Source organism: Lepidochelys kempii, chromosome 23, assembly GCF_965140285.1.
Source record: "Lepidochelys kempii isolate rLepKem1 chromosome 23, rLepKem1.hap1, whole genome shotgun sequence".
Taxonomy (NCBI): domain Eukaryota; kingdom Metazoa; phylum Chordata; order Testudines; family Cheloniidae; genus Lepidochelys; species Lepidochelys kempii.
Window position 1 is genome coordinate 16169564 of NC_136402.1, and position 19861 is coordinate 16189424.

At 59.2% G+C, this 19861-nt stretch overlaps 1 protein-coding gene across 1 annotated transcript; it reads right to left on the reverse strand.

Moving 5' to 3' along the window:
• Nucleotides 1–1264: 1264 nt before the first annotated feature.
• NUCB1 (nucleobindin 1) lies at nt 1265–18336 on the reverse strand. The gene is made up of 13 exons (XM_078850323.1): nt 18246–18336; nt 16452–16588; nt 12247–12354; nt 11823–11955; nt 11398–11501; nt 10771–10956; nt 10173–10263; nt 9498–9556; nt 8878–8970; nt 4370–4459; nt 4013–4183; nt 3436–3547; nt 1265–3260 (listed from the first exon to the last, which is right to left on the reverse strand). Exons 2-13 carry the CDS (start codon nt 16560–16562, stop codon nt 3163–3165), a joined length of 1356 nt encoding a protein of 451 aa, XP_078706449.1. The 5' UTR covers nt 16563–16588; nt 18246–18336; the 3' UTR covers nt 1265–3162.
• Nucleotides 18337–19861: the final 1525 nt, after the last annotated feature.

Consider the following 19861-nt stretch of genomic DNA (forward strand, 5'->3'; position numbering starts at 1 on the left):
ACTCAGGGCTGCTTTTTAACTGCTCCAAGTCTGTTAATAAAGGTTTAACACACGGCCAGTTGCTCTGTGTGGTGGTGTTCAAACCAACCCTGGCGTCTGACCGGGGAGAATTTCCTGGACATCTCAGGCCAGGATGAGCCATTTGATCCAGGCTGTTCGCTGGAATGCAGTCTTGGGTGGTGCAGATAAACATTGGAATAAGCACAAAGGGTTAATAAACCTTCCAGCTCCCCCCTTCAGAGCGGGGGAGATATTTTAAAATTAGTCCAAGGCCTCATTAGCTCAGCCTCTTAAACTTAAATTAGGTTCTAGAAACCAGGATGCCTTGATCCCTTCCCTTGCGGTGGGAGGGGTGTGGTGGTCAGAGCTGGGGCTGGGGCTCCTGGGTTCTCTTCCCCAGCTGCCAGGAGGAGTGTGTGGGGGGGTCTACTGCCTAGAGCAGAGGGGTGTCAGAACTCCTGGGTTCTATCCCTGACCTCCTCCCTCAGAGGGTCCTTATCCCCTGCCTCAGTTTCCCCATTTGTACAAGGAGAGAAGGCTCCTTCCTGCTGTGAAGACTGGACCCTCTGGGAAGCAGCAGCTGGCCCTTGCTCTCAACTGTCTTAGTGGGGTGGGGGAGCAGTGCTGGATTTCTGTGACCTGACCGAGGGGGAGGATCTGGCTGTTGATGAGTTTAGCATTCGCGTGATGCACAGAGACCAGCTGCAGCCCCAGGTGACTCATGGGCACGGGGTAGGAGTTTAAAGCTTTTTCCCAAGGTCAGCCTGAGTCACTTATTACACATGCCTGAGCCTGTGGCTCCCTGCCCACTGATGACACGTGGATCAGCAGGGCCAACCTCCTCCAGCACCTAGATGGGAGTTGAGCCCAAATCCAGCCCAGCTGTGTGTCCAAACAAGCCTTAAACCCCTCCCAGGCTCCCTCCTCACCTGCTCAGAAATTCAGGTCTGCTGCTGACCTCCCCTTAGAGCCAGAAAGTTTTTCCCTAAACTCCACCTGAAATTGCCCTTGTGGCCAATTAAGCTCCCACCTCCCCCTGGACCTGCAGGCCCCAGAACAGTTGTAGAGCCCCCTTTCAGAACCCTGGAGCAGGACTGGGATGGGGGGGTCCTGTGGCCCTACCAGCAGGCATGGGGTAAAATGTACTTTGTGGCCCCACAGAAGGGGGGCAAAAAACCCAGCCCCTTTAAACTTCTTCATGCTGAAATGTAAGCGAAGGAGATGGGAAGTGTCTGATCACAGGGAGCAAAAGTATTTTCTGAGGTGATTTAAGCAAGATTGCTTTTATTCCTTTAGGGGGAAAAATTGCATCTAAATTCCATTTATAAACATAATATATTCATTGATAACATAAGAACACTCAGACCAAAGGTCCATCTAGCCCCATATCCTGTCTGCCAGTAGTGGCCCATGCCAGGTGCCCCAGAGGGAATGGGCTACAGGGGATGGATCACTTGAGGATTCCCTGTTCTGTTCATTCCCTCTGGGGCACCTGGCATGGGCTGGCAAACAGAGACTAGGGACACCATCCCTGTCCAGCCTGACTAATAGCCATTGATGGACCTTTCTGTTTTGAACCCTGTTATAGTCTTGGCCTTCACAACATCCTGTGGCAAGGAGTTCCACAGGTTGACTGTGTGTTGTGTGGGGGGAAAAAAATATTTTTTTTCATAGCATGGAAGAATCTCTCAGGATTTGCAAGGGGCAGCAGAATAACAAGGCAGGAACAAGTGGGAGTTTGGGGCCAGATTTAAAAAAAATAGTCCCACACAGGTTCCACCCCTTCACTTCGCTCAGTAAACCAATTAAAAAACTCACACACACCCCCACCCCAGAAACGGCCTTTTCCCCCACTTTCTCAGCTTCTTCGACATCCTTTGGAGCCCAGGACCGAGGATTCCAGTCTGTCAGACCCAGCACCAGCTAAAATCATCCCCCTGCGCCACCCATGAGCCCAAAAATGAGACTAGTTTATGTCTTAAATTATCCCTTTATGGGGGGAAAACAGCAAGGCGGAAAGACACAAATGACCGCTCCCTGTGCTACAGAGCAGAGACTGCAGATTTGGAGGACAGCAGAGCACCCCTAGAGCTGCTATGAGTCGGGGGGGGGGGGCAGAGTTGGGGAGAAACCAGGGGGCTGATCAGTTTCATTCCACAGCAGTTGAGGAGCACTGCTACGATGTCATGGGGTCTATCCCCCAGCAGATCACCCGCAAACTCCTGCCAGGTCTAGGTCCTGTCTCTCCCAAAATGCCCATGATTAGAACAATCTGTTGCCAAGTCCCATAATTTCTAACATGGGTCTGCTCCCACCCTGCCCCTGGGCCGGTTGGGTCTGGGCCGGCTCAGGGGAAGCTACGCCCCCACCCCAGGAAGCTCCACCCCCACTTTTAACAAACCTGTTTCTATTGGTGTTAATACTGCATCTAGAATTTGATAGGGGGTGGGGGGAAGTCGTCAAGTGAACCCCACTCAGCTCGTCAAGGCGGCCAGGGACTGAAGGATTTTAAGGGGGGTTGTGGGGGGGTGTCTATCCCCCTGCGCTATAAACCCAGGGGCTCAGGACAATGCGGGGGGGAAGGGGTTTCGTCTATTTCATCGCCGCGACCAGCACAGGGAGGGAGGGGGGTTTGTTTAGTAAAGGGGGCAATGAGGGGGAGGCCCACAAGCAGTGTGGAAACACGTGGGAGCTGAGAGAATTTGGGGGGCTCCCTGTCACCTCCAATCAAGACACACACACACCCCCTCTTTGCCAAACCCCAAGTGCTTCCGCATTCAAATGCCCCTCTCCCCCAGCTAGGAACATGGGGAGATGGGTTCTGTGGGTGGAGGCAGCAGCCAGGACCCACCCCCTAAAAGCAGGAGGCTTTTTGGGGGGGGAGGGAGGAGAAGCTGGGAAACGCCCCTACTGCAGTGCAGCACTATGGGGCAGGAAGGCAGTCCCCAGCTCCAACTGAGGCCCCTGATCCAAAAAACAGACAAGACTCAATGTCACCCCCCAGTGGCCAAAAAAGGGACTGCAGACAACACAGCCTCTGGCCTGGATGCTATACTAGGACCCCAGCCCTGCGCCAGTGGGGAAGGAAGAGGGGTAGGGCCCAGGAGAGGGAGGGGCAGGGCCAATATGAGGCCCCCGCCCTTCTCCAGCTCACACAGGGTTTCACTGGATCTGGACTTCGGGCTGTGGTGGCGGCTCCTGGTTCTGGGGAGGTTCCACGTGGTTCTGTTCAGGGGCTGGGGCTGCAGGTGCGGCCGGCTCTGGAATGGAGACAGGAGAAGGGGGGTTGGCACCAAGCAATTAGACCCTCACTTCCCCTCCCAGAGCGGAGAACCCAGGAGTCCTGGCTCCCAGCTCCCCCTGCTGTAACCACTAGACCCCACTCCCCTCCCCGAACTGGGGAGAGAACCCAGGAGTCCTGAGCCTCCGTCTTACCTGCCGGGGCGGCGTGCGGGGCCTGGGCCTGGAATTTCAGCTCCTCCCCGGGGTCGGGAGCCGCCGGTGCCTCCCCCTGCTGGGATTTCCTCTGTTCCATGTGCAGCACGGCCTGGGAGGGGGGAGGAAAGGGTTAAGCCTGGGCCTGCTCCCACACTGGCCCCTGCTGATGGCGGAGGCGGGGCCGCCTTTACTCCGCCCCCCCCCCCCCCCGGGAATTGCTGGTTTCTGCCCCCTCCTGCCCCAAATACCCGCCCCCGGGGACAGATACATGGGGGGAGGGGAGAGAGAGAGTGCGCGCTCTGCTAATGGGGCAAGATACCCCCCGCCCCCCCCCCCCGGTGACAGCTGGGGGAGGAAAGAGGGGGCCAGCTGATTCCCCCCACCCCATAATTCCCCACTCCCTGGGGGGCAGACACGTGGAAGGGGGGGCAGCCCCCGCCCCCTGCAGTGTCACTTCCCCAGGGGAGGGGGGGAATCCCCAACTTAGGCAGGAGAGGGGGGCCCAAAGCCGCTCTCCCTCCCGCACCCCTTGGTGGACGGAGCAAGGCGGGGGGGGACCCCACAGCGCCCCCACCTGCTGATACTCCTTCTTCTGGGCGTCCAGCCGGACCTGCTGCTCCTGCAGATCCTGATGCTGGCGCCGCAGATGCTCCGCCCGCCGGCCAAGCTCCACCTCCTGGGCCGCTAGCTCCGCCTCGAACCGCTGCAGCTCCGCCTCCGAGTACACCTGGGTCTCGTCCACCGTCTGGGGGGCCGGGGGGGGGGAGGGAGGTGAGAGCCGGGATCGACCCCGCCCCTCCCCGCACTCGGCCCCCCACCGCTGCATTAGACAACACAGACTCCCCCCCCCCCCCCAAGAGAGCCCAACAACCCCAGAAGACACAGACCCCCAAATCTTTACTTCCCAGCTGCACCCCACCCTGACACCCACCTCCCAGCCTCCGGCCTCGTTAAACTCCTTCTTCTCAGTGGATTTCAGGAATTCCTCCAGCGTCACCAGCCGGTCCTGGTTCAAGTCCACCTGCGGGGGGGGGGGGGGGGGGGGGGGGGAAGAAAGAGAGAGATAAAGGGGTGAGATGGGGGTCTGGGCCCCCCCAGAACTCCCCACCCCTCTCTCTGCCTCCCCATCCACCCCCCTTGTCTCCCATCCTGGGCCCCCAACATGGTAATTTTCTGTCTAACTCTGTGCCCATCCCCCTGGCATTGTGACTGCGTGTTGGTGAGGGGGCGGGTGGTTGATTTTTCTCCCTGCCACATGGGAGACCAGAGCAGGTACTGGAGCCGGGGTCTGGATCGGGGAACCCCCAAAAAACGGGAACCCCCCTGGGTGAGGCTGTGGATCACCCCGGACGCGAGCGTTACAGGGAGTACAGACAACGTGGATCACTCGCTGGAAAACGAGACGGTGGCTTCTGAGCCGCGCTGATCCGACAGCTTGATCGAGAAACATCCCAGAGACGGGCAACGTGCTGGGTACCCAGAGATGGATCTTTCTGGACTTCCCAGGATGCCGAGCTGCACCGAAAATGGACACGTACGACCCAACGAAGACGCTGCGACCCACTGATCTGCCGGCACCAGGGACTCCGGACAGGCATCCGAGGCCAGGAACCAGCGCTACGCACGTGAACTGCAGCAAACGGAGGGTGAAACGAACTAACTGATCCTCGCGTTGGGGTCACTTCAGATGCTGTTTCCGACAATCCAGGGACGGTGCAATAGATTTCAATTGTAGGAGGACAGAAATGGACGATCGACGCGTATTTGGGAGGGACGAGCGTGAGGGATATAAATAAAGCGCGGCTGGATCGCGAGGCCAACACCTTAAGACCTGAGCTTTGCCCGACTAGGCTGGAGAACACTTGTCTGGGCGACCCAATGCCAGCGACGTCACCAGATGACACAGAGAGACGTGCCAGCGGGCGAGGAGACGGCCAGGAAGCGTACTGACCCACAACCGTAGCGTCACCGAACTTTCTGTCCTGCCGCACACGGAGACGTGAACAAGGACTTAAGAGGCACAGAGCAACTACCTAGGGGGGGAAACGGGGCACCCTGCTATTTGTGGCGTGCAGGAGGCCAGATGAGGGAAAAGGGGGTGGACACCGTCATGCATACACATATGGTGTGGTCAGAATTACAAGAGAAAAGAGGGTCCCTCACTGGGAAGACCCGCGGGGAAACTCCCGGTTGGAATCGTCCCCAGTAGTGACGGAGATCTGGTGCCAGATCCATCGGCCCCGTGTCTCTCTTTGTTATAACTGGCGCGTGGGTCTTTGTCGGATTTCGTTGACAGCTTTTGCCACTTGGGTCCTTGACCTTCAGGCGGAAGAGACAGAATCGGAAAAGCAGCTAAGAATTTCGGGCTATTGCAGAACCGGGCCTGGGACAACAGCAAACGGTCGATGCACAAGACGGGACGCAGCCGCCCTCCCGCTTTACTGTTCAGAAACTGACTCGGAGACCGAACGGTGTCCAGGCAAGACCTCGAACATACAGCGGGGAAGACGAAATGCCCACCGCGGAGGTGCCGGGGCCCGCAGGATTGACACGCTTAGAAACCACGGTCAAGAGCACCTCACTGCTTCCTCTTCCTTCTTCTTTTCCCTTTATGCTGCTTTTCCTGGCTCTGCTCCGAGGCCCTCCTGTGGGGCCAAGCGCCTCACCCTGTCTTGGAAAGGAAGAGGAGAAACCTGATTTCCGCCGCTTCCACCTGCGATCTCGTCCCTTTCGGTCATTCCTCAAAGCTCACGCCCCGAGGATGGAGACCTAGAGCAACCTACAAACCGGGAGCTTCATCCGGGAACTCGGTTCCTGCTTCACCACCACAGATGGGTGCATCACCGCTGCCCCAATCCGCCGGTCGATGCCCTGCTCACCATCACTCCTGAACGCGACCCCTAGATACTCGAACTCGGCCACTAGGGGCAGCTGCTCCCCCTGACTTGGGGACAGCCGTCCACTTTCATCCAGGAGAGGTGATACCAGTCAGCTCTGTGTTTTTGGGGAACCAGGGCACAGTATCTAGCCTGTCTGACTCACGAAAGACACCCCCACCACGAGTCTCTTCTTGAACCAAAACCGATCAGAGAAAAGGCTCGCAGAGAGCAGTGAAGGGCGGATGGGAGACACACCTAGACCCCTCCTGACAAGATTAAGACATCTCCATTAGCATTCAGAATGGAAAACAGAGAACTGCCCTGAACTCTGGGACCAGAAAAGCAGGGACGCACTGCATCATGGGGGACCTCTGCTCTAAATGTTAATGAGCCCACGCCTGCCCACACCCAGCTCGGCCGTTATCAGACCAATTCTAGTAATAAATCCTCGACTGAGATCCAAAATACTGAAGCAGCCTAGTTGCATTGTGAGCTCCCTGGAAGAAACCACCACCCAGAGCCAAGAGTGATCAGCTCCTATTGTCTAGCCTAAAGAAAACCCTTGAGTCAGCAGTTTACCCAGAAACAGATCTAGTGTTCTCCCTTGAACATTGTATTTTCTCTACAAAACCCCCTACCTACGCCCAAGTAAGGGTTCTGATGTATAGACCCAAAATCAGTTCCACTAGGACTCCATCGTCTCCTGACTGAGCGTGCTGGGGGCTCTACCTGTCTCCTGCCCTCAGGACCCGCATCTACCCCCATCACCTGCGAACCCCAAACAGTTCAAGCTTCAGGGAGGGGGAGATCCCCCCTGATTTCCTTTCTACCTCACCTTCACAAGTGTATGTTATGTTGGTTTAGCTCTCCTTGAGTAGCTAGTCAATAAATAACTTTTATGGGGTTTTTTTTTGTTTCTTTTGTTTTTTTCTCTCCTGCTGAGAATAGCTCATCTTAATTAATTAGCCTCTCACAGTTTGTATGGCAACTTCCACCTTCTCTGTATGTATATATGTATCTTCTTACTATACGTTCCATTCTACACATCTGATGCAGTGGGCTATAGCTCACGAAAGCTTATGCTCTAATAAATCTGTTAGTCTTTAAGGTGCCACATTTCCTCCGGTTCTTTTTATGGTTAAGCTGGTTACTTCTCTCTCTCTCTCTTTCTGAACTTTACTCTTCTGTGTTCTCAGCTTCCCCCATTTACTCCGCAACGACGCTTCTTTTACCTAAGCTAAAGATCCCTGTCGTGCCCACAAAGACTGTGGGGTTTGCTCCTCAAGTGGGTTCCTGCTCCTACAATTGTGACTTGGAAGTGGGATAGGGACGTGTTAAACCCGTGGCACGTGGGGGGGGGCGGGGGGCAGCTGAAAGTGCTGCTTAACCCCACCCGCGGAGTACAGGGACATACGAGGGGATCAGCTTGGGAGGTGCTGATTGACCCGGTCCGCTCAGACGTGCTGCGTGTGGGGTGTGGCGTGGGCATCTAGTCCCAGGGCTGGAGGAACCCAGCTCTGGGGAACCGAGGTCCTGCAGGGTAGCTCCACGGGGAGGGGGCTGGCAGAAGGAAGGACACACAAATGACACAAGCAGCATGTTAATATCATTACAGGACCCCCCCCCCAGAAGAGTAACCCTACTAAACGAGCACACCCCAAAGTGATGGACACATCTGGTAACAGAGGGCCACCGTCTCCAATTTGGAGGTGCTGATTCTCCAAAGCGGCTGAACGGGCCCGTCTCCCCCTTCGCTGTGTTGGTTTTGCCATTTAAGCTTGCAATCCGGGTCCGGATGCCCCCCAGGGAGAGCAGCGCGGGGATCTGAACCCCTAAGGCTGCAGGCCATGTAGACGCCTACGTCTAAGATTTCCAACGGGGTCTGCACCCTGCAGCCAAACGGTTTTAGGGGTCCGCACAGGAAAGAAAGCGGCCAAAAGCCCCTGTATCAACTAAAGCTTCCGGTTTCTTTTTGCCAAAGAGAATTGCCTCCTTCGGGGGCGGCGAAGCGGAGGGGAGAACCCTGGGTGGGTACAGGAGTGAAGAACGTGGGGTGACAGATTTTGGGGGGGGCCTGGAAGGGGTAGCTAAGCTGGGGGAAGGCAGGGCGGAACCTCAAGTTCTGAGGCTTGGGGGATCCCCCATGTGGCCCAGCTAAGGTGACGAGGCAGAGCCCCTGGGGCGGCTCGTTGTTTGGGGGCCCCTCACAACGCCTTTTCCTGCTGCCCTGCCGCTGGTTCCCCTCGTGAGACGCCATGGGGCAGAGAGGATTCAAACTGCCCCCGGGCCGGCGAGACAGAGCCCTGGGCTCCCCCAGCCCCGGCTCCAGCCAACCCTGTCTGGGGGGGGCCGGGGGCTTGCAGGGCTCTCCCAGGAGCCTGGCTCGGTAGGCCCCGCTGTGGGGGACGCGCCCAGTGGCTGGCCCCGGGAGGGAGCGTGGGGGCAAGGGACAGTCATCGAATCCGGGACCCCCTACAATAGACTGAGGCCAGGACCCCCAACCCCACCCCAGGGCCCTGCGGCCCTCCCCCCCGCCACCAGGGCCGGGGGAGTCACTCACGTTCTTCATGACGTGCTCCCGCATACGCAGACGTTCCTCCTCCATCTCCAGCATGTCGTCCTCCTCGTTCCGGGGGTCGTAGACCTTCTCCAGCTGGGGGGGGTGGGGGGGGAAGACACCTGATCAACCCCTGCCTGGCTGCTTCGCCCCGCCCACCCACCCCCCACGGCTCAGCCCCGTCCCCCCACGGCAGCCCGCAAGAGCCCCGCCCATTCCACCCCCCCCCACAGCTCTGCCCCGCCTGTCCCATCCCACCCCTGCCCCCAATAGTCTGTCTCACCCAGCCTGCCCCCAGAGCTCAGCCCCCCCGTTCCTCAACCCCATCCCACTGCTATCCCCATAGCTTAGCTCCCCCCCACCCCTGCAAAAAAAAAATATACAGACCCACAGAAGTTCTGCCCTTCAGGACCTTCCTGTCCTTTGCCGCCAGCCACCCATCCCAGCTCCCTTCCCCTCCCACAAACACTCCCCCCGTTTGCCGCCCCCTGCTGTCCGACTACCCCGCCCCCAGCACACCCACTCCCTTGGGGTCCAGGAGGAAGGATAACAGGGAGCCCTGGATTCCAGGCCCCGCCTGCCCAGAGGCCTTCACCCCCCCCAAACCCCCCGAGGGAGCTCACCTCCTTGGTGAAAAGCGCTTCCAATTCTTGCTCGTCGAGCACCCCATCGCTGTTGGTGTCTGCAACAGACCGGGGGGGTGAGCGCAGCTGGGGCAGGGGAATCTCCCCTCTAGGGGGCGCCGGCTCCCATCCGGCCCCAGCGCAGGGACTGGATGGCTCAGGGGGGCGGGGAAATGGGGCCCGGAGCCTTTCCCCTCTAGGAGGCGCCAGCCCCACCTCGCTCTCCCCCAGTGACTCCCGACAGGTGACAAGCCAGACGTCCCCGTGTCAAACCCCACACCCTGCTCCGCAGAGGGGCCAAGGGCTGAATACGCCGGGGCGGGGCTTGGGGGGGTTGTCAATTTCTCTCCACCCACTATGGGGTGGGACGGCCGGCTCTGTGTGAAAATGCTGGGGGGAGAGGTGGCTTGGGAGCCCTCCCTCCTACAGCCCCCTTCCCCCTCCCCCGATTCCACTCTAAGGGGTCTAGTGTGTTACCAAAGCTGACCCCCTCTGCCAGCCCCTAAATCCCTTGAACGGAGGACAGGATGTGCCCGACTCCCCTGGGGGTGACCTCCCCAGCAGGGGGCGCTGCCCCCCGCATGGAGTGGGGAGCTGGGCAGAGGACTCTGGGTTTCCTGTGGCAGGGCTAGGTGGTATTGCCGGGGGGGGGGGGGGGGGAGATAGGCCCCTCACCGTGCAGTTTGAAGAAGGTCTTGGGGTTGAACTCGCTGGGGTCCAGCCCGTCTGTCTCCTCCCAGACTTCCTTGAGCTGATCTCGGCTGCCCTGTAGGGGGCAGAGTCAAGGGGAGAAGGGGATAAAACCCAGGTCTCCTGGTTCCCAGCCCCCCACCTGCCAATCATCATTCAGGCTCTGCCCCCTCTTGACTTCCCCCTGCAATTACTCCATATTTTCCCAGAGCTGGGGGAAAGAGGGGGCTAATTTCCCCGAGCCCATGACCAGAGACCACCTCCGCCCTCTGCAGCGGGGAGTTCCGCAGATGAATTCAGCGTAAGCCTGGCCCTTGGCTCTGTGGCACCCTCTAGTGGCTCGTGTCCCTGTAGCTGGACAGAGGCAGGTGACCCCCCTCACCTCCCATCCCCCACAGCGGTGGGCTCTCTGGGGTAACCTCCCACGCAGGGAGTTCTGCAGATTAATGCTGACTGTGACCCCTGCAGCAACAGGTCCTGCAGGCAAATGCATTCCCCCCACATACCTATACATCCTGCAGCAAGGAGTTCCCCAGGTAACTCCCATGTCCTGCTCTGGCCCCGTCCAGCTGGGGGTCCTTACCGGCACGTTGATTTTGGGGTGCTCCTTGTGCTTCTGGCGCAGCTCCTGGAACCGGGCCTCCTCCGCCCGCCGCTTCTCCTCGTCCAGGGACTTGAGGTACTCACGTCGCTCGTGCTCCTTCAGCATCTCGTATCGTTTGAATTCCTCGTGATGGGCCGCGTCGTAGTTCTCCAGGTCCTTGGTGGCCTGCAAGAGAGGCGGCTGTCAGCATGGAACCCAGGAGTCCTGGCTCCCAGGAGTCCCCCCCACACCCCCCCGCTCTCACCCCTAGACCCCACTCCCCTCCCAGAGCCAGGGAGGGGACCCAGGAGTCCTGGCTCCCAGCTCCCCCTGCTCTGACCCAATCACATCCTGTTCTCTCCACCCTTGCTTGGGGGCAGACTCACCTGCCCCCACCCTCTACACCCCACCCCAGGCTGGGCAAGTCCAGTGGATCCAAGGGGACCCCCACGAGGGTGTTAAAGGGTTAACAGGAGGGGATTTCCCCGTGCGGGGACGGGTTCCCATCACTGTATGTGGGAAGAGGATGGCATGAACCACACCACCAACCCCCCAGCTGCCCCCTCCCCAGCCTGCCCCATCCCCCCCGAAGAATTGGTTCCTTCCCACCTCTCCCCCCGCACTCACCGCCTGGATGAGCAGCTCCAGGTCGCGGGCCTCGAAGGTGTGCTGGTTCTGGGGGTCCAGGTGCTCGAACTGCTTCAGCAGCCCCAGGTGATCGATCTGCACATCTGGGGGAGACATAGGGCAGGGAATGGGGCCCGGGGCCTGTCCCCTCTAGGGGCACCAGCTCCCACCCCACCCCAGGGCAGGGACTGGCTGGCTCAGGGGAGCAGAGAATGGGGCCCGGGGCCTTTCCCCTCTGGGGGGTTTTGGCCCCCATCCTCCCTTGCTTAGGTGGGGAAACTGAGGCAGGGAGGGAAAGGTAAAAGTTCACCAGGTACCACTGACACAGCTGGGAAAAGTACCCAAGTTCTCCCAGCCCTCCCCTGCCCCACTAAAACCCTCTCCCCTCCCGGGGAAGGAACCCAGGCATCCGAGCACCCACTCACTCTGCTCCATGGTTGCGTCCATCTTGGCCTTGAGCAGCATGCGGAGCCGGGAGACCTCCTGGCGCTTCAGCTCGTCCAGCTTCGTGCGGACGTGATGGCTCACGAAGTCCAGCTCCTTGCTCAGCTTCCCGCTCTGCCACGGAGAGAGGGGGAGGAGCCGCTGTAAAGACACGCCCCCTTCCCCATGCCCCGCCCTCCCAGCCAACCCACCCTGGGGCCGGAAAAGACACGCCCCCTTCCCTGTGCCCCGCCCCCCAGCCAGCCCACCCTGGAGCCGGAAAAGACACGCCCCCTTCCCTGTGCCCCACCCTGGAGCAGGAAAAGACATGCCCCCTTTCCCATGCCCCGCCCCCCAGCCAGCCCACCCCGGGGCTGGATAGGGCACCCCCCAGAGGGGAAAGGCCCCGCATCCCATCTCTCTCACCTTGATGTCTTCGGCATTGGCCGCCTGCAGCTTCTCCCGGAAGTGGCTATCCGTCTCCAGCACGTTGATCACCTCCTGCAGGTAACGGTGATAATATAGCCCCGTGTCCTGCCGAGGAACAGCGAGAGGTCAGGCCACAGGCCCCCCTGCCCCGGATCTGCCCCCCATCTCCCCAGGACACACTGAATCTGCCAGGGACGTACAGCAACCACACAACACGGTCGCCCGTCCTGCTTCAGCTGACGCCTTACTTGCACCATGAGGGGCTCTCCCTGGCTCTGTAAGGGGAGTGGGATCTAGTGGTTAGAGCGGGGAGGGGGGCTAGGCCTCAGTTTCCCCTTCTGTATGTGATCCTCCCTTTGCCTAGTCAAGCTGTGGGGGGCGCTCAGCGCTACCATAATCCTCCCAAGAGGAGAGCCTTCATAGAATATCAGGGTTGGAAGGGACCTCAGGAGGTCATCTAGTCCAACCCCCTGCTCAAAGCAGGACCGATCCCCAATTAAATCATCCCAGCCAGGGCTTTGTCAAGCCTGACCTTAAAAATATCTAAGGAGATTCCACCACCTCCCTAGGTAACGCATTCCAGTGTTTCACCACCCTCCTAGTGAAAAAGTTTTTCCTAATATCCAATCTAAACCTCCGCCACTGCAACTTGAGACCTTTACTCCTTGTCCTGTCACGATCCGCCTTCCCAGAACCCACCAGCCAAAACGTGACCATGCCCACAGCAGCCCTCCGGTGACGGAGCCCGACCCGGGCCCGAGCGGAGCCAGGGGCTGCCCTGACGCCGCTTGTGAATAAACACACCGGAGCTACCCGAGCCCCCTGGCTTCACCGGAGCTGGGCCCACGTCCCGCCAGGCCAACGCTGTGTGTGATCTACAAGCTACATGTTAGCTCCTGTCCTGGGCTTGGTGGCGGGCGGGGGGGGGTCGAGGACAGGACTTCCGAGCTCCAGCAACCCCGAGAGCCAGGGTCTGGTTCAGCGTCTGGTAGCGCTGCCCCAGCCGACCAGGGCAAAAGCCCTGGATCAGACAAAACGCAGTCCAGTGCTGAGGAACACCCTAGAATCATAGAATATCAGGGTTGGAAGGGACCCCAGAAGGTCATCTAGTCCAACCCCCTGCTCAAAGCAGGACCAATTCCCAGTTAAATCATCCCAGCCAGGGCTTTGTCAAGCCTGACCTTAAAAACCTCTAAGGAAGGAGATTCTACCACCTCCCTAGGTAACGCATTCCAGTGTTTCACCACCCTCCTAGTGAAAAAGTTTTTCCTAATATCCAATCTAAACCTCCCCCACTGCAACTTGAGACCATTACTCCTCATTCTGTCATCTGCTACCATTGAGAACAGTCTAGAGCCATCCTCTTTGGACCCCCCTTTCAGGTAGTTGAAAGCAGCTATCAAATCCCCCCTCATTCTTCTCTTCTGCAGACTAAACAATCCCAGCTCCCTCAGCCTCTCCTCATAAGTCATGTGTTCCAGACTCCTAATCATTTTTGTTGCCCTTCGCTGGACTCTCTCCAATTTATCCCTACTCCAGCCCTGTATTCAAACCACATTGGCAGACCCACAGGGGGTGCTGTCCACCTGTGCCAGCTGGGAATTTTCCGTCATCTTTTTCAGCAGGACATAGTCTGCCTCAGTTTCCCTCCGTACACTGCAATGCTCGCCAGCAGGTGCAAAAGGGTTAATGCTGGTCCTGGAATACCGCGGGGGTGGGGGAAGGGGAGTCTGGGGTCTCATCTCAGGACCCCCGAACTGGGTGGGAGACGCCATTAAATTTTTATTTATTAATGGATCATGTGTCCTCTCCCTCTGGCCGCATTGATTCAGCCCAGAGAGAGACTTCTTCTCATTGCTGAGAGGCAGGTGTTGTCCATAATTAATAAGCTAACGAGAGATGCTTCTAGCTTATCAGGAATTCCTGTAATCACTGTCTTCTGCCTTAAAGTCTTGATCATAGATCTTGTTTGTAACTGATGAAACTGAAATTGATCATAAGAACATAAGAGCTGCCAAACTGGGTCAGACCAAAGGCCTATCTAGCCCAGCATCCTGTCTGCCGACAGTGGACAGTGCCAGATGCCCCAGAGGGGATGAACAGAACAGGTTATCATCAAGTGATCCATCCCCTGTCGCCCATTCCCAGCATCTGGCAAACAGAGGCCAGGGACACCATCCCTGTCCATCCTGGCTAATAGCCATCGATGGGCCTTTCCTCCACGAACTTATCTAGTTCTTTTTTTAACCCTATTATAGTCTTGGCCTTCACAATTTCCTGTGGCGAGGAGTTCCACAGGTTGACTGTGCATTGTGTGAAAAAATACTTCCTTTTGTTTGTTTTAAACCTGCTGTCTGTTCACTTCATGGGGTGACCCCTCGTTCTCGTGTTATGAGTAAACATGTCCTTATTTACTTTCTCCCCACCAGTCATGATTTTATAGACCTCGATCATATCCCCCCTTAGGAGTCTCTTTTCCAAGCTGAAAAGTCCCAGCCTTATTAATTTCCCCTCATACGGCAGCCATTCCAGACCCCGATCATTTTTGTTGCCCTTCTCTGAGCCTTTTCCAATTCCAATCTATCTTTTTAGAGAGGGGGCGACAACATCGGCACACAGTGTTCCAGATGTGGGCGTACCACGGATTTATACAGAGGCAACATGATATTTTCTGTCTGGTTATCTACCCCTTTCTTAATGATTCCCTTAATGATCAGATCGGTAATTGACAAGACGAGCAGGGAACATTCAGGCGTGTTCGGTAAAGAGGCGCGGTGGCAGGATCCAACTTTGGATCGTAAGCGGCGATTTCCCCGGACATACGGAAAACACCAGCGCTGTCGAGGCAAATCGAAACGCCCAGAGAGGTAAAGAGAGAGAGAAAACACTGCTGGGAAGCCTAGTACGGTTTGATTGAAGGCTATTTCTGTGGCCTGGTTCGCCACGCGACGTTGACCATGCGCGTCTTGACGCCTCAAAAGCTTTCCACTTTCCGAATTCTGAGCCCCTGTGAAAACCGACGTTGAGAAAAGCTGAAAATAGGCGTAAAGATAAACCCAGATTTTCGCTGCTGAAACGATCCATAAAAATCAAACTGGCCAAGCCGAGGCGTAATCCACGTAACAGTGTTTTCATTCACGTCTAAGCCGCTAAAAGCCAACTACGGCAACAGCTGATCTCAGCAGCAACCAGATGTCCTTGGCTTATTGATTAGGTCAGTTGGTCATTTTCAAACAAAGCTGTGAGCCAAAGCAACTTCCAAGGGGTTTCTTCCTCCCCAGCCAGCGTCCCCAGCGTGAATTTGGGGGAGCGTGTCAGAGCCGAGTTGAATTCGGGGGCCGCCGCGAGTCACGTGCATTTCCTCTGTGCGCCGGCCGAATGAAGAATTTATTTATTGTCTGACTTCAATCCTATTGCAGCCGAGTTAGTGGTCTTGTTAAATTCAAACACGCAGCCCCCTAAGTGGGGGGCCCTCAGCTTTCCAGCTGTAACACCCGTAACAGGAAACCCTTGGATTTGTCTTCCCAGCACCCACAAGCTAGAATTTTCCCTTTGCCCTCACCTGGGGGAGGGTGTGTGTGTGTGTTGGGAATCTGTTGTTTTTGGCCGAACCGTTATTAGCCGGGGTTCCTAGCACCCGCCCAGTCTCCGGTTATTCCCCAAGAGAATCAGGGCCAAACCATGGGAGACTGCATCGGAAACCAGCACTCCATCAAAGGAAGGGGTGGGAACCCGGGACTGGGTGGCGCTGGGAGGGGGAGATCTGCCTCACACATTTAGGTCTCGTCGTGACCCCCTGTGACGAAGTGTGTGTGGGGGGTGTCACACTGAAGGGGGTTCATCCCAGGGACCGTATGGGGCCAAGAGTGGGCACGACCCGTGAGTCTGTGACACCCCCTAGCAGCTAAACTCCAATGCCCGAGAGGTTTTATAGAAAGAAGGCCGGGCTTGGGGAGAGGGAAGGCTCGGGCGGTGACCCATGCCTCAGTTTCCCCCCGTCTACAACATGGAAGAATAGCACTGCCCTAGCTCACAGGAGCGGAGTGAGTGCGAAAGATCCTGCGGGGCTCAGACACGAGGCCAGACGGGTACCCCAGACACATAGAAGCAACTCAGCCTTGGCAATAAGCCAGCGGAACTCCCCGCTACAAGGTGATGGAGTGACAACCAGTCCGAAAAGGGGCCGAGACCCGGCCTCTTACCGGTGGTTCTGGGGGCGTCTCTTCTGCCTTCTTCTCTGCCTTGGGCCGGTCGATGGGCACAGACGCTGCAACGGCAAGCAGGGCAGTGGCCAAAAGCCAGGACAGCTGCATGGTTTCTGGAGTTCGCCTGCAGAGAACTGGGGAGGGGAAAGGCGGGTGGTTAGCAGGGGAGGGTCAGCTGGGGTGGGGGTCGGCTGTATGTGGGGTGGGGAATGAGCAGGGGATGGAAGGGGGTGTTACTGGGGTGGGGGGGGATGCTGGAGCCCAGGGAGTGAGTCAGGGGGTCTCAAGGGTGGGGAAACTCCCTGAAGCAGGGGGCCTCTGTGGGGTTCACCCCATTCTAAGATGTTAGGGGGCATAGAGTACATGGGATCCCTGTGCTGAGAAGGGGGGGTCTCATTCTTGGGGGGATCCTTATATGGAATTCACTCCCAACTGCTGTGATGTTGGGGGCAGGGAGTCCCAGTCCTGGGTGGTGGACAGAACAGGGTGTTACGGGGTGGGGGGGCCCAGGAGGAGGCTGGGAAGGGTCTCTCCGTGAGCAGGGGGCACCTGGAATATGTGGGGCTCACCCACATCTGCTGTCTTATTGGGGGCAGAGAGAGAAGGGGGGTCTCTGTGCTGGGAGAGGATGAAGCTGGGGGGGGGCACGTCAGAGGATCCTTCTCCAAAAGGGGTGGCTGCCTGGGGAAGTGGGGTCCCAGTGTGGGCTCACCCCCAACTCGGTCTCATGAGGGGAAACCCTAAATGGGGAACCTAGGGGTTGTGCTGGGGTCTGAGGGGGGTCCCTGGGGTAAAGGGGAGGAAAAGACCCCCAAGACCAGGCAGGGGAGGAGCTAGGGGCAGGCTGGAAGGCAGGAGCATGGGGGATCCCCTGGGATGGGAGAGATTGAGGGGGAGATCCCCGGTGGGCACTGGGGGATGGGGAAAATCTCAAGGGGGGCTGGGGGATCCCAAGGAGGGCTGAAGGGGGGAGGTGAGTGGGGGGCAGATCTCAGGGGTGAGGCGGGGGGATCCCCATGGAGGACCCCAGCAGAAAACTGAGAGGGGGAAGCTGGGGGACAGACCCAGGGGGTGGCTGGAGAGAATCCCCCTGGAGAGGGGGGAGTAGAGGAGATGGGGGAGGGGAGGTGCTGGGGGGGGAAATCCCCATGGAGTGAGGGAGGGGGAAGACCTCAGGGAGGAGGGGCAGGTCTTGCAGGTGGGCAGAGGGATTCCCATGGGGGATGGGGGGGGAAGGAGAAGAGTGGAGGAGGAGGGGCTGGGGAGCAGATTCCAGAGGGATTCCCAGGGGGCAGAAGGCGAATCCAGGGGCTCCCAAGAGAGGAGGGAATGGGGGCAGATCCTGGTGGTGGGGGGAGGGGAATTCCCGGGGCGGGGGAGGGCAGATCCCAGAGATGGGGGGGAGGGGAATTCCCGGGGGGGCAGATGCCGGCGGGGGGGAGAGGGGAATTCCCGGGGGGTATCCCTGGGGCGGGGGGGTGGGGCAGAGCCCGGAGGGGCAGGGGGGGCAGAGCCGGGGAGGGGGATTCTCGGGGGGATCCCCAGGGCGGGGGGGGTGAAGCCGGGAGAGGGGATCCCGGGGGTGGGGCAGAGCCCGGCGGTGGGGGGAGGAGGGGGATCCCCGCGGGTGCAGAGCCCGGATGGGCGGGGGGGAGGGGAATTCCCTGGGGGGGGGTAGAGCCCGGGGGGGGGGGGAATCCCTGGCGCGGGGGAGTGGCAGAGCCAGGGGGCTGGCACAGCTCGGGGGGGGGGGATCCCTGGGGGGTGGGGTGGGGTCTCGCCCGGACTCACGCTACGGCCCCGCTCCAGCCTCCGGCTCCGCTCGACACAAGAGAGCAGCGGAAACGACGCTTCCTGCGGCCCGGATGCCCCGCCCCCTCGTTTGCATACATAGCCCCGCCCTTCCGTGTATGCCCCACCCCCTCCGCGGCAAACCACGCCCCCTTCCCCCTCTTGCTCCCCGTTGTTTTCTCCCGGGCAGGCCACACCCCCTGGGTGATACTTGCCCGCCTAGCCACGCCCACTTGTCGAGATTTGCATGCACAGCCACGCCCTCTGCCCTCACCTGGCTATTACACCCCGGGAAAGGGGCAAGAGAGAGTAAAGAGGCAACTGGGGTCAGAAGGGGGCGACTAGGGCAGAGGGGACAGGCCCCGCCCCCCCCAGCCAGCCCATCCCCCGCCCTGGGGCTGGGTGGGAGCCGGCGCCCCCTAGAGGGGAAAGGCCCTGTGCCCCATTCCCTGCCCCCCCGGCCCCCCACCAGCCAGTCCCTGCAGAGGAAACCCAAGAGTCCTGGAGGGAATTCCCCTTCATCCCTCGTTGCCCAGCGCTGCCACGGTGACCACTGTCCAATCAGAAGGCGGCAAAGTATTTGCTCCCCCCGCCCCCCGTGAGGTGATGGGGGGCTGTCTGTGCAGTGGGGCGGGGGGGAGTTTGCTGTGAGGTCCCCCTTGGAGTGAGGGGCAGGAGGGGGATGATCTGACCCCAAGCAGCATGGGGTGATTTCCCCCTGCCCCCTCCCCGGAGGGGAAGGGGCCTGGGACCAGCTCAGCTTGGGGGGCGAGGGGTGGGTGTGTAAAGGGGTATGGGGGGCAGGAAGTGGGTTCACACAACCACCGTCCCCCCAGACACACAGACACCTTCCCCTCCCCTTTCCCTGCCGGTTAGCCCATCCCCTCCTAGGTGACCCCCCAAAATCATGGGCCTGTCCTGCCCTTAGTAGGGGCTCTCTCCCGCCGTGGGTCTGGGCAGCACCTGGCACGACAGGGCCCTGATCTCAGCTGGGGCAGGGACTGTCTTTGCCCTGGCCCCATGCGACATGGGCACCTTTAAACCCGGCAGGTTAAGAAACCAAAGCCGATTATGGAGGAGACAATCCGACGGGCTCCCCATGCCGGGGGCTGGGCCTGCAGGGGAAGGGGTCAGATCTCATCCTCCTCTCCCCACCCCCCCCAGGTCAGACCTGCCAGAGCCGGAGCTGGAGCCAGACCCGGAGCCGGTATCCCCGTTCCCCTCAACGCTCGCAGGTCTGAGATTGGGGTTGGGGGGATGCCCCGCTCCTACCCCTGAAGGCTGACAGCCAGAATGAAAAGTGGGTCTGGAATCCAGCAGGGGACCTCTCCCCTGCTCTGGGAGGGAAGGGGAGTCTAGTCGTTAGAGTGGCGGGGGTGGAGGGGCTGGGAGCCAGGACTCCTGGGTTCTCTCCCCTGCTCTGGGAGGTGAGTCTAGTGGTTACAGCAGGGGGAGGGGAGGGGAGAGGAGGGGGCTGGGAGCCAGGACTCCTGGGTTCCATGTGTCCAAGGGGAAACCAAGAACAAGTCCTGTGGTGCTCAGTGAATTTTTCTCTCCTCCAGGCCCAGCCGGAGTCCGGCCACGACCACCCCCACACCATGAACGCAGCGGGGCGA

What these genes read in the sequence shown, in the direction of transcription:
- NUCB1 (XM_078850323.1), bottom strand. Translation starts at nt 16,562, where the DNA reads ATGCAGCTGTCCTGGCTTTTGGCCACTGCCCTGCTTGCCGTTGCAGCG. An exon ending in AGACGCCCCCAGAACCACCG is followed by an intron (nt 12,355 to 16,451) that starts GTAAGAGGCCGG and finishes GTTCCTCGGCAG; the next exon opens with GACACGGGGCTATATTATCA. An exon ending in CCAATGCCGAAGACATCAAG is followed by an intron (nt 11,956 to 12,246) that starts GTGAGAGAGATG and finishes TCTCCGTGGCAG; the next exon opens with AGCGGGAAGCTGAGCAAGGA.